The sequence below is a fragment of the Camelus ferus genome, chromosome 15, assembly GCF_009834535.1.
Source record: "Camelus ferus isolate YT-003-E chromosome 15, BCGSAC_Cfer_1.0, whole genome shotgun sequence".
Classification (NCBI taxonomy): domain Eukaryota; kingdom Metazoa; phylum Chordata; class Mammalia; order Artiodactyla; family Camelidae; genus Camelus; species Camelus ferus.
In genome coordinates, this window is record NC_045710.1 from 20,025,707 (window position 1) to 20,040,017 (window position 14,311).

General features: G+C 39.0%; 1 protein-coding gene across 1 annotated transcript in view; it reads left to right on the top strand.

Annotated features, from left to right (window-relative positions):
- Nucleotides 1-272: 272 nt before the first annotated feature.
- The window catches only part of WDR43 (WD repeat domain 43), a 42,107-nt gene continuing 28,068 nt past the window's right edge, over nt 273-14,311 (top strand). Inside the window, exons 1-3 of the mRNA XM_032497280.1 lie at nt 273-534; nt 7,061-7,198; nt 10,552-10,673. Of these exons, the coding sequence (XP_032353171.1) occupies nt 310-534; nt 7,061-7,198; nt 10,552-10,673 (485 nt within the window). The 5' untranslated portion in view covers nt 273-309. The remainder of the gene's footprint in view (nt 535-7,060; nt 7,199-10,551; nt 10,674-14,311) is intronic.

A 14,311-nucleotide genomic window follows, 5' to 3' on the forward strand; every position in this document is an offset into this window, starting at 1 on the left:
AGTTGTCACAAACACGGAAATGTAAGTGAATATTTCTTTTAAACATTTGGTTTAAACTTTCTTATTTTTTTAAAAGGAATGGGCCCTACTCTGGAGTCCTCAGTAAGGGGCCTCCAGCTGTCTCCACTACGAGTTAGCACTGGGCCCACCGGGCCACCGTCCACAAGGTAGGCCCATCTAACGCTCGCGTGCGTTGAGAAGAGCCACTCCATCTGCTCCCTCCGCCCCACTTCCTCCCTCCAGGCTCCGCCCCGCGCCGGTGCGCCTGCGCACGGGCGAACACGTGGCTGCCGCGGAGCCAGAGCAGCAATGGCGGCGGGTGGCGGTGGTGTTGCGGACCCTCTGTCCCCCGCTGGGGTCCCCTGCGCTTTCTCCCCACAAAGTCAGGCCTTTTTCGCTTTGGCGTCTACCGACGGTCACCTGCGAGTGTGGGAGACAGCCAACAACCGGTTGCACCAGGAGTACGTGCCTTCCGCGCACCTCAGCGGTACCTGCACTTGCCTGGCCTGGGCGCCAGCGCGGCTGCAGGCCAAGGTAAAGTGAGCGGGACGGCGCGGGGCGGGCGCCTGCCCAGGCTCGGCCTCAGCGCCCCCCACGGCCCGGCATCACGCGTGGCTCTCGGCGGGAGGCCGGGGGTGAGGAGGCAACGAGCACGGTGGCGGCGCTGGCTGGGCCCACGCCGCTAGCTCCGTGCGCGGCCTGTCCCGAGAGCAACGAGAGGGCGCGGCCAGATCCGACGGGCAGCGGACCTTAGCTCTACCGGCGGGCTCCATACGGTCTGTGCCCTGCGCCCCGCTGTCTCCTGGGCCGCCATGTTCACCGAGGCCCCGGGCCCTCCTTCTTGCTGCCAGGCCTGGCTCTCTCCTGCTTGCGTTCTTCAGAGCTATGGATTTTGACAGAGGTGGACTTTGGGGCTGTACTGCTCTTTTTTGACCCCTTCCCAGCTCATTGGCTTTGCCCTGGGTAGTTAGAATGAAGAAATCTGTTTCCTTGCTTCCGGCCCCCACCCCCCAAACCTCCCCACCCTTGGGTGCTGGCTCACCACGTGTTCTCTTCCACGTCCAGGATGTGGGACTCTGGAAACTCCTGACGTTTCCAGGCCCATTTCCATTCTAAGCCGTGCGAATTTTCTTGCTTTTAAATTTTTAACGCCTGTTCGTCTCTCCCTTTATACACCCGCTTTCCCCAAGTCTGAAGTCTGCGCTAGGATGTGGAGGTAAAGTGAAGTAGTAGTTTAACTTAATGACTATGAGTCCAGGTGAAGTTTTTCTTAGACGGGGCACTGCTGAGTTAGGGAAGGCTTTTCATTCTTAGGGGGACCCATCTCAGGTAAGATGCCATTCACTTTTGAGGCACTCGACTAACTCACTCACACCCACGTGGAAACTGGCGCTTGTAGGGGAGCCCCCCTCCCCCCCCGAATCAGTGCAGTGTGATTTGGAAGCATCAGGTATTGTGAGTTGTGTGGTGTTTAGCTGACATTATGTGTAAATCTTAAATAGTTCATAGTACAGATCTTAAATCGGAAACTTTCTGCTAAATTCTTAGATTGAAAGTAGGGATACATCTAACTTGTTATACTTTGGATGAGTATGTTCAGGTATTTTTCAGCTCTTAAGCTAGATTTTTATAGTTTCTAGATGAAGTGACTCCTGCTGATTTTTAAAGAAACCTTATCAGGGCCCTTAAGTCAAGCACAAAACTTAGGACTTAAAAAAAATCACAGTTGTCATTAAAATTACAGCACTCTGCATATTTCTCCTTTTCAAATTTCTGTTTGTATTTTAACAGATTGAAAAATGATAATAATTCTAATGGTGAGAGGAAATGGGGAGCAATGGTTACATGCATGGACCCAGGCTATACTCTCTAGCTTTGAATCCAGAATTGGCTTCTTTGTAGTAATTGTGCCTTCAGCTCCTCATTTGTAAGATGGAAGTAATAGTACCTCATAGAGTGGTTGTGAAGGTTTCCATATTTTATGATGCATAAAGCATTTAGAATAGTTCTTGGTGTGTATGTGCTATAATTGTCAATTATCTCTTATTTGTGTGATTAGTCCTGCAAGGTAGATAAAGACTAACTTTTGCTTTGTTCAGGAAGCAGAAACTGAGGCCCTGGAAAATTAGGCAACTTGGAAAAAACCACAAATGGAACCAGGACTAGAACACAGATATTTAGAGCTCAGCTCTCCATTATCTGTAACAAATCGCTAATATTAGGCTGGCAAACATTTATCACCAACTTAGTTTTCTTCTGACTTATGCAATCGTATTGTATGCCTAAGGAATAAAACTTTTACCTCGTCTTAAATTTTCTGTTAAAAGTAGGTTTTGGATTATATGTAACTCTCTGATACAATAGAAAAATATCTGGATTTGGTTTCATACCTGGGACACAACTCAAACTTGTTTTGTCACATTGAGTAAGTCACTACTTTGGAGGCCTCCTTGGAAAATAAGAGTTGAGCTACAGTAAAAGAAAAGTTCTTACAGGTTTCAGTATTCTTTTATTTGTATGCTCTCACTTTAGCCACTTGACTCTTAAGAAATGTCCTGGAATTGTTACATTTTTATTAACTGAGAGTCAGAACTAAGAAAGTTTAAATGGCCTCACTAAAGCCTTAATAACCAGTAAAGTAGTTGTGGCTACTAGAGTCGAGGTACTTTGACTCCTGGTCCAGTGCTCTTACTGTAACCTTAAATCTTGAGTGACAGAATTGAGAGCTGGGAGGAATGTAGAAACATCCAGTGCTCATCATCTTGGGGATGTATCCTTAGAACATCAATTTCACTTGAAAATTAGAGAGAGAAGTGGTTTTCCTGTATTAAAACAAACTTTCATATGTATTATTGTGTAAAACTTTAAAGTCATGTGATTTTTTAAAGGTAGCCGTTGCTGCAAATCACTCTTCATTTTCTACTTCTGCTCCCAGGTCCCTGAGTTAGGATCCTTGCCACTTAAGTTTTAAGATGCTCTCTTAAACCTTTTTGTAGGAATATCCTATATCTGGTTCAGTAATTGACAGTTGGCCACCCAAGGACAAAGTTTGGTGACATTACTCTTATCAATGGAGGAAAATGAGTTGGTGCTGGGTTTCTTGGGTAACAGGAAGTACAGCAATGGTTCATAAATGTTTAGAAAAATTAGATCGCTGCTTGTTTTTGGTCACAGAATGATTATAATTCTTTGCATTTGTGTCACAGTAGTTTTTAGGAAATTTTTGTATATATTATATAACTAAACATTCCATTTGGGTGATAGAACCTGGGGGAAGAGGACCTCTAATGATGGAAAGAAAAGTGCAGAGAGACAGATTGATGGACTATGGATGGATGCTGTTTTTAGAGCTCCTCAGGTTTATGTGTGTAAACTGAGGCTGGGATGTTACATGATATGCCAGAGCCACACAGTAAGTGGCTGGGCCACCCAGGAACTGACTGTGCTATTTAATTCCTCCTTTAAGACACAAACTTCTGTATTTTTCCTTTTCTAACTGCCGTAGAGCCTGGAAGAAACAGATTGGCTACTATAGTAAATGCACTTAAGTTGCTTTGTTGTCACTGCAGTTAAAATGACCCCATACAGCTCAGTACCTGTTGAATGAAGCACATAGCACTTCGGGCATTGCACAGGGCAAGCACAGCAGCATTAAGGATGTTTGTAGGAAAAATCTGAGCGAGTATCCCCAGTCCTAACCCTTAGAGACGTAGCACAATCCAGTTGTGTTCCTGTACAGTGCTCTGTGTTAAGGTCTCTCCCGTGTTTAAACTTCAAAAGAGGGGAAGATTTGCAGATCAGATTTTACTGGCAGAAATAGAAGTAGCTGTGTATTAGAAAATGCTTTTGATGTAAGTACTGTATGTAATTACATGTAAAAATGCACACATTTTCTTCACTATTACCCATGAAACTTAAACATTTGCCAGAGTAAATGACAATAAGATAGTCCAGGAAATGGCATAGAAGACTAATTGCAGAATGAAACTTGAAACTTTGCCATAATTTTCAGCAAATAGAGGTCAATATTTTTCAAAAATAGTTTTTGAACCATTAGTGGATTGTGAAATAGATTTAGTGGGTTGTGACAGCATGAAAAAATAGACCATATTAGAGTGTATTTTGCATGGTAAAGGATGGGGTTTTTTATGAGTTTGTTTCAGCTACATATATACATGTGTTTTTATGCGTGTGTGTATTGGCTCTCCATGTAAACTCTTTTCTTACTTTGGGATCTCAGTCTAAAAAGTCATTTCTTAATTGATCAGAATCAGACTTCTCATCACCTGGATATGCTTCTCTCTGTCTTTATCTGTACTGTGCATTGCTCTTATAAATCATGCACATTCAGACTCTCGCTCAGCTTTCTGATTGCCTCCTAGATCAAGTACTGCTTTCTTGAGACTGGTGTTGGCATTTATTGCTTAGCTCAATCAGCTCTTCACGTTAGAAAAGACTCTTTAGTCTAAAAAATAACAACCTTTTGGTATTCATTCTTGGTACCTTCAGGAACTCAAGATTTTCTGGTCACAGGTATATGAACTAAATTTTTAGCCTACCCTTTCCATTATTTTATATATTTACATGTGTAATTAATGTGCACATAACATGACACAAAGCAGTATAACTAAGACATTAAAGAAGAAATAAAGACAATTCAGTTATACTGTATCCAAAATACAAAGCATAATATGACTTGTGTTTTAAGATGAGAAAGATTTTTGTGGAGAGATCATGTTTGAGGTGGACCTTGAAGCATGAATAGATTTTTAACCAAATGAAAATTGAAGTGAGTAGGAAAAGGCCCCTCCAAAAGAAGGGAAAAGCAAATGGGAAAGCGTATTCGTGATTAGGAAGTGTAAGGATGGAATTGGAAATAAGATTGGAAAAGGTGGGTTGGAGGCAAATTGTGGATGCTTTTGAATGCCAAACAGTTGTTTATATTGATTTACTCTTCCCTGGGGAGTCATTGAAATTTTTCATCACAGGAATAACAGGTTCAGATAGAAAATGCCAACAAAGACCTGTGATAATCTATAATCATCAGCACTTAACTCTTGGTTTCAGAAATATTTAGTAATGGAGTAGTAGTTACAATATTAGATTTCACTAAAATGCACATTGGTTATATAAACTTCTTATCTGGTTGATGTGTTTGGACATGCACGTCCTGCTGAATGGGAAATTATTTTTTAAAAAATCATCCAACTTGGAGAACACATACATGAGTCATTAGTTCTTTGAGATTAATTAATTAGATTATTTTTTAGGTTCAGACCAGTGATCTCCAAAATTGAACATAGATTCTGTGATGCTCCTCCCAATAGCCTCTGCTTGCTTCTCCCCAAAATACAGATTTTGCTAATAGAGAAATTGGGGCTTTGAGTATGTTCATTTTAACTTATAAACTTTCTTTGTGCTTTCTAATGAAAACTCAAGTCTACAGAAAAACATACACATATTTGGACCAGCCTATGCTTCAAACATTAGAAACCTCAGTGTAGGTAATTTTAATTTGATTTGGGAAAACTAAGAGTAGAAGAAATACTTTCTAGACTGTGTCAGAGAAGGGTTTTCTGATGAGGTGGTAGTAGATTGGTATACCTTCCCCTACTGTCCTTGCATAAATGTTTGTGTTCATAACCTTATGCACAAAGCACATTTGCTCTCCAGAATCATTCAAAGGTGGCTTTAGAAATTTATTTAGCTGAAGGTGGGACCTAGGACACTCCTTGACTAAGTTTCAATGTTTCAGGCAAATTAAATGTTACTGATGAGGCCATCAGACTTTTTTTAAAAATAACTTTGGCTCTTAATTGTAACTTTTCTTTTGGGTTTATCAGCGTAGATACATTTCTCAGGACTTGCAAAATGTGCATTATTTTTTCTGTATTTAAACTTTTTTGTTGTTGTATATTTTAACTTTTTGTTGACTTAAGGGTGTTCAGTGAATCAAATTCTTCAAATGTCACGTCTCCACAGGATAACCAAGAGAAAAAAGGTAGAAAATGCCTTATAAGTCCTACTCCTTGATATTCTTTATGCGCTCGTAACATTGTAGTTTTCATTGGTGGTTTTTTGAGTTGGGCAAATTTTTATGTATCCTGGGGCTGCTTTTTTGTGCTGTAGAGCAAAGATCTTGCACTATTGAGAAAATGTTCTCTTTTCTATGGTATTGGTCTCTTTTACACTAGAAGAATTAATTTCTAAGGGCATCTTTATGCTAAAACATAGGCTTAGCAGGCTTTCATTTAGAAAAAAATTATAAACATGGAAGAGAAGTTCTGAAATTATGGATTATTACTCATTATAAACTTTAGTGTACTCTGAAGTTTTGAGCATTGGTTTCTTTTTGATAGACAAGAGTTGTTAGTATCATTTTTTGAAGTAAATCAAAGAAGTCTTCGCCGTTTGATGCTAAATTCAAATATGTGCCTCTTAAGTCATTGGAATCATCAAGAGAACATGGAACTTTCAGACTGGCCCTTAAACACTCACTGGAGCAACTTCTCTAGTGTGTGCTTCACACTGCTTTACTGATTGCAGCTTTTTTTTTTTTTTTTGACTCAAATTGAAGTAAATACATGTTTATAAGTGTATAAACATTTGAGTCCCTTTTCCTAAAAATGAAGCCAGAATGCAAGGAAAGATTTGGGAGGTGAAAGGGGAAAGCATTGGCTGCTTGAGCAGGTGGCAATGGAGGCTTCACTTGGACCTTTTGGGAAAGGTTGGTTTCTGAGAAGTGGAAGCAGCAATGAGGCTGTTTGGACTTGTTAAGAGAATACTAACAGAGCATACTAAGTTATACCTCTTGCCATCTTTTCTGAGAGGTAAAGATAGGAGAGAGGGGCACAGAATATTATTCCCATTGGAGTGAGTTTATTTCCTAAGTAGTAAGAAAGAACTTACCTGAGAGCAAATCCCACGTCCACTTTTTTAAGTGTCTCTTAATAGCAGTCACATTAATTGGTGAGCTGTTGGGCATTTGCATTTATGCATTAATGATGTTTCAGTGTTTGAAATAATACAATAAGAAATTGTTTTTTCTTTCTTTTTCCAGGAAGGTCCACAGAGGAAAAAAAGGAAATCAGAAGCTATAGGAACGAGTAACCAGGTTGACTTGTTGGCTCTTGGTACAGCAGTTGGTAGTATTTTATTATACAGTACAGTAAAAGCAGAACTACACAGTAAATTGATAGTAAGTATATATATATATGTGTGTGTGTGTGTATTTTGTATAAAAGAAAGTGATGATTAAAGATTTATTTAAAAACAGTTTAGGATATGCAATAGGATCTGCAGTATGGGGGCATTTTTCTGCCCCTTAACTTTTAAATTTTCAACAGTAATATTTGATAATAGTTATGATGGGTAACATTGTCATTATTATAGGTCAGAGTGTGAAGAATAGGGAGAACTGTTGACTAGGCTTAAATAAGAAAGGGTGGAAAGAATTCTGAGTATCACAGATAGATCACAGCTGCAGGAAGGAGTGCACCGCCTCCAGGGCGAGGGGACCAGGGAGGCGGTGGGATTATTGCTGAAATTTTGAGGAGCAGGTGTTGCTGTCTCTTGAAGGGGAATGGCACTGTGGACTTGAGAATCCAGACCTCTGAGGAGGGGCCCTAGCTGACTGCTGGTGTCTCTGAAGGGAGGTGATGAGACTGGTTCTCCAAGCGTTGGGAAAACTGCATATTGGGTTCATCTGTTGCCAAAAGGATTGCTGCTGCTGGAGTGGAGAAACATTGGGGTGATGCAAACTGGGAGACAAGAAGAAACCAGTCCCTTGTTCCTCCTCCTGCCTTGTCTCCCTCTGGCACCCTATTGGTGGAGCCTACTAATGATCCAGCTAGCAGAGCAGAAATGGGGTTCGCAGAGTCCCAGCCCCAGCATCGCAGAGCAGAGGTGGGGCTAGTGCTGCAAGACAGTAATGAAACTGGCATAATTTGTATCAGACAATATCTGTTACAGTATGTTTTTGGTGTTCACTTAACTCCTGTCTGTATATAGGATTGCTTTCTGTATATATGAATAAGTAAGTATATGAATATGTAAGTAACATCTATCTGTAGATACTTTGGAACTATGTGAAGTTGAAAGGGAAAAAATTACACCTAAATCTATCACCGAGCAGTCTTCTGTTTAGTAGATTGTGTGTTTCTTTGTTCTATGCATATGTTCAGAAAATGCAGTTGGGTTCTGTCTGTTCATCTATTTTGTATCCTGATATTTTCCATCAGATTATAACATGAGCAGTTTTCATATTTGTCAAGAACTAGTTATAAACATTTTTAGGGACTGGCTAAAATCCCATTAAATTGGATAGTCCCTTGGCGATTTAACTGTTACTAACCATTTAGGTAGTTTCTGATTTTTTTGTTGTAAATTTTTTTTTCTTACATGTGTTCCCAGAATTACTAACCTGTGATTAATCAGTCAAAGGTGTGAGTGTTAAGCCTTTCTATACATAGTATAAAAATTTCCTGGAAGTTATTCTAATGTGTACTTGTATCAGCTATGGAAGGACGGTACATGTATTTCAGAGTGTTTTTGTCATCATTGATTATTCACATTAAAACAGTGATAACACCAACAAAAAACCTAGCTAATTTGATAGATGAAAGTTTTTATCTGATTTTAAACCTGTATTTAAAAGTATGTTATTTGTTTTCATTTTAAAGATTATACAAATAATACACAACTGTAAAAAAAAAAAAAGTTAAAGCATTCAGAAGTGTATATAAAGGAAATCTTCCTTTATTCCTGCCTGCTCTCCAAGCTGAGTGTGGTCCTCATGTGGGCTTCTACCCTGCTATAGTTTGGAGCCATCCTTTGACTTGGTCAGTCTTTTGTGTTGAACATGTACCTAGTGCCCTGTGCAGTGTGGTAGCTGCTTTACTCAGCTGTTGTGGCTGCAGACACGATGCTGATGAAGCCTAGAATTCCTTGTTAGATTATTTTGATACTTCACAGGATTATATGTAAGCCTTTAACAGGGGATGAGTTTCTTAAAAAGGAACCAGGAGGGTCAGGGCAAGGAGTGTTGGAATGATGTGGTGTGGTAGAAAGGGACCAGGCTTTGGAACTAGTCTGTCCTGGGGTTGAATCCTTCTAGTTATATGATCAAGGATAAGATAATGATCATCTCTTCAATGCGAATTGTGTAAGCTACCTTGCATGACTTTATTGAAATTTAGACATAATTTATTGAAAGTAGTATAGTGCCTGGCATGTAATTGGTATTTAGTAAATGTTGAATGAGTAAATGAATGAATGGACAGTTTCTAGATTGCTTTCCAAAAAAAGTATGCTAGTCCCAGCAATGTATGATAATGCCATTTTCATTATAATCTTAACAGCATGGGTATTATAATGCTAAACAAGTTGCTAGATGAGCTGTTGGATTCTATTTGCTAATATTTTGGTAACGATTTTTGCATCTATGTTCATCAGTGATATTGGTCTATAATTCTCTTTTTTGGTGGTGTCTTTGCCTGGTTTTGGTATACAAGTTGCTAGATGAATAGACTGAAAATGTTACTTTGTTTTGCTTTGTATCTCTTGGATTACTAACTTTGAAGTTTTAAAAAATTTCTTACTGAATTCTTTCTGCAGAAATTATCTGTTCATCTCCTTTGTTCAGTTCTTTGTGTGTTTGGCTATAATGTGGGACTTAGTTCTTTGAATAAATAACTGATAGGAAGGAAGAGAAGTAACTGAACTTAACATTTAAACATTTTTCTTTTGAGGTGGCGGCAGTCTGTACGATGGAAGTAGTGACTTTGAATTTTAGCTTTCATGCTTAGCTTAGATATGTACACAGTGGTGATCCATTGTATGCACATTTAATTAATGTGAATTCAGGTAGAAAGAGTGAAAACAGTTGCTCACGGTGATTTAGCACTGTATTCTGCTGAATGAGCTTGTCTTGGAATGTGAGATGAGAGACTTGAATTTGCTCTTCCCCAGGTGATGTCTCCGTTCCTTTGTGCCTCAGAGTGAACATTTTGTTATGCTGAGTACATTTAAAGTTTTATTCATATGGTGTGAGCTATAATACAAGAAAACATTTAGTGTGTCCCTGAATAAACAGTGATTTTTAAAATTGAGAGATAGTTTTAGTACTTCTTTACAAAGGGATTTGCAAGGATAGTTTTGACTAGATGTGATTTTTACCTTAATCACTGACTTGACATTGTTTAAGATTTGATTTACTAGTTCACTCAAGTGTCCCCAACTTTTTGCCTCTGTACATGAAGTATTTTATCATGCCTAGTGCTGGCATTCCTGTCAAAAGTAAGTGGCATTTAGGACTAGTATCCTTTGACTTATGATGTAGAAGTATGTTTTTTCAGCAGAGGAGACAATGGAAAGTTAGTATTTGATGAAGTTGTAGCAGATTTATCTCATTTTTGATGTTGCAAATGGATAGATGCATTTTAGTTAGGTTAAGGTGTAACATTTTAGTTAACTCTTATGAATGATTCCAGGGTGCATACTGTCATATCAGATGAGCTTTTTTTTCTTTAATTTTTTTTTTTAAATCTACAGAGTGGTGGACATGACAACAAAGTCAATTGCATACAGTGGCATCAAGACAATGGCTGTTTGTATAGTTGTTCAGATGATAAACACATTGTGGAATGGAACACACAGACGTGCAAAGTAAAGTGGTGAGTAACGTTGATAGTTCTGGGGTAATGTGGTTACTGTTTGGAAATGCATTAGTTCAACAAATCAAGGCTGTATTCTTGATAGAAGTGAATTTGATATTGGACACAGTGGAGAATGTAGACACCAGTAAGGTTATAGACTGTTCTCAAGGAACTTTTAATTAAATTGGGTGTGGAAGATTTTAATACATAAAAGTTAAATAATGGTACAAAAGTGAAATATCTGCACAAGATATTCCGTAAAGTAGCACGTATTACTGGTCAGATGAGTAGGGTAGCGTTGGCAAGACCTGGTGGAAGAGAAGGACTTCACTTGGGTTTTCTAGGAGAGGTAAGATGTGGATAGAAGAGGGTGGGAGAATCCTTCTGAGGGTAGGGAAGGGAAGGTGGGGTGGGGATGTGGTAGGAGCAAGGGTTAGGAGAAAGGAAAGTGAAAGGTTTACTTGCAACTGAGTAGAGTGATTTAGAGGAGGGCCATCCTAGGGCATAATGTCTGTTAGAGGATGTGAGCCGGGGAGTCTGGCCTTAAGTGTTGTAGATAAAAATTTCAGACAGCTCTGCTAGTTCAAGCACCTAATCCTGTAATTGGCTGTAATGGATTTTTAGTAAATGTGGACTGTTGAATGTAGTTGAAGTTAGTACGTAGATGTGGACCCTAAGGAGGGTGATGATGCCCATGGTCTTAAAGCTAGTAAGTGACAGGGAGTTCTCATCCTGCTGTCTCGAATTCTGGTACTTTATTTTCCTGCTATACTAAAACTACTGTTTTGGAGTTTTGGATTCTACTTGATAAGCAGGAGACACTGAAAATCAGAATAATGCTCTAGGAAGAAAATCTGGCACTGTAGAATATGTGGGAAGGAGCTCCTTCAAAGGCAGAAAAGCCAGATCCCAGGTGGTGGTTGGAATAGTCTGGGTGTAGGACGGTAAGAGTGGGAAGGAAGAAAGGAATAAATATCAACCAAGAAGAACCTTGGGTAGGATAGAAGATGGGTGGTATTGAGTGCAGAAAGGATTTAAATAAAATGTAACTAGTTTTCAATTTTCTGAACTTATTAGGTGACTCGTGGTGCAGTTAATAGAAATTTGGAAGAGAGAAGTGGTTTTAGAGTTTTTAAGCAAATTGAATTTGACATAGCATGTGAAAGGCAAGACCTGGCAGGTGGGCTGGTGATAGAGGCTTAGAATTTAAAGGAGGGCTTGGGGCTGAAGGTGCAGAGAGTAGTCATCTGCCTAGAAGTTCAGTAAGTGCACTCCATTTACCTGTGGCAGTAGTTTCCACACTGGTGACTAAAGAGACACCTGTGGAGATTCTCATCCACCAGGCTGGGGTCGGGGTCCCTGAAACAGAGCTTTTAAATGCTGTCTGGACAAGAGTTCACCAACTCAGGGACTAGTAATGTTCAAGGCACTGTTCGGCATGTTATACACAGTATTTGTAACACTGGGGTAGTCTCCATCCCTGTTTTATAGTTAAGAAATAGGTTGAATCAGAGCCTGAGCTCTTATTCCAGACTTTTCTCCTGCAGTATTGTGTTTCCAGTTTCATTCTTGGCATTCCTATGCTATTGTTCATTGATTTTGTTTTCCGTTTTAGGTACTGTCTGTTGATTTCCTACTATAGAAGATGAGGATTTAGCTCTTAGCCTCTCCCTTTTTCCATTCCCATTTTCCCAATATTGTAGCACACTTCTGATTAAGCAGTATTCATCGTTCACATTATGACTACTACTTAAATATTGTTACAGTTGAGACTTGGACTGCACTGTTTATGTTATCTTTTTGGCACAAAATTTTGCTTTTCTTGGGGTTTATAACTGCTTTATTGTTCATTTGCTTAGTTTTGTGTATACTTGTAAGTTCAGTCTCATTCCTGCAATAGTGTAAATCTGTTATTTCAGACACACAGATTAATCAAGTATATTAATCTTCGGAAGTTTCCCTTCAGTTTCATTTTTCTTGGAGGACCTCTCCGCCTTCTTCAAATGATTATCCTGGGATTTCTTTTCATCATTATTTTGAAAATTCTCTCGTCAGATGGAGCCTCTATTTCCTGGATCTCACTTTTGTCTTTGGTTTATTACCTCTTTTTTGTGACCCATACAAATTGGTAGCTTCTTGAAAAAGGATCGATGGTAAATTTACAGAGATTTGCTTATCTACTAGCGTCTTTACCCTCACAGTTGATTGATAACTTGAAGATACACACTTTGGGGTTGGAAATATTTTTCCCCCAGGATTTGAAGCATTGGTACATTGGGTTCTTTTTTAGCTTTCATTGTTAATTTTTGGTGGGGGGGGGGTAATTAGGTTTACTAATTTATTTTTAGAGGAGGTACTGGGGATTGAACCCAGGACCCTGTATATACTAAGCATGCACTCTACCACCTGAGCTGTACCCTCCCCCCTCACTGTTAATTATTTTTATATTCTAAAATATCCTGTGCTTTTTTTCTTTAGTCAGTGAATTACATTGGCACTTGAGGGACCACTTAGTCTGGGAATTCATGTTCTTCTTGTACTGTGTATTTTATAATTTCATCCCCTCTGTTTTCTTTGATCTTTCTCTAGTGCTGTATACTGTTATTTAGATGGTGCATCTTCTGGACTAATTCTTCTATGTTTCATACTTTATTCTCATTTTCCCTTTTGTCGTTTTCTTCTGTACTTGAGAAGCAATTTCGTCTTCTAAATCTTGTATTGAATTTTTAAGGTTCTCTAACCATATTTTTGACTTATGGAAGCTATTTTTTGTTTGAATTTTTGTTGCATCATTTTTCTTTCGTGCATGTCATATTTTCTAACTCTGAAAATACTACAGGATTTGAAGTTTTTTACTTTGCAGCATCTCCCTCTTGAGGGTATGTTTTAATTTTTGTTTGATTTTGGTCTCTTTCACATTAAAGGCATTCTTTAAATGACTGGAGATCCTCAGCTGCCTGTTGTTTTTTGAAAATGAAACATTAAAGAGCTGTGTGGGTGTGGTGCTCAATTGCTGGGCTTCATTGGTAGAGTGATTGGGAGGCCTTCAGTGTTACTATGTGTATGTAGGTCATCCCCCTGAAACCAGTCACATTTCCCAACAAGGAATTTTTTGATTAGTGCTCTTCAAGCTTTAATGTGCACATATGTTACTTGTGTTTACAGATCTGATTTAGTAAGTATAGGATGAGACTTGGAAATTCTAACAAGTTCCCAGGTGATGTTGATAGAGGAGGAGTACACATTAGTAAGCTCTTAATGGGGAGTGGGTAGGGGTCATGGTGGTGGTAGTTCTATGCTACTCAGTGTTGAGTCGGGAAGTAGATTCAGGAAGCTTGTTAGGATGGTGGTATCTTTTTTTCTTCTTTTCTTTTTTAAGTGTATCTATTCAGTGACTAGATGTTGCCTAAGGAATATAGGTGAGTGTTGAAGCTGTGGGAATTGAGAAATTTTCAAGAGTGTTAGGAACCAATGAAGGTAAAGGAAAAGTTCTCATACATTATTGCTGCATTTCCTTGACTATTGGTGGAGTTAGGTGTTTTTGTGTTTATTGACAGCTTGTATTTGTTCTGTGAATTACATGTTTATATTCTTTGTCTTTTTATTTTGAATTTTTTAAAACTTGAGTTATTTCTTGAATATAAAGAGCTGTTAAT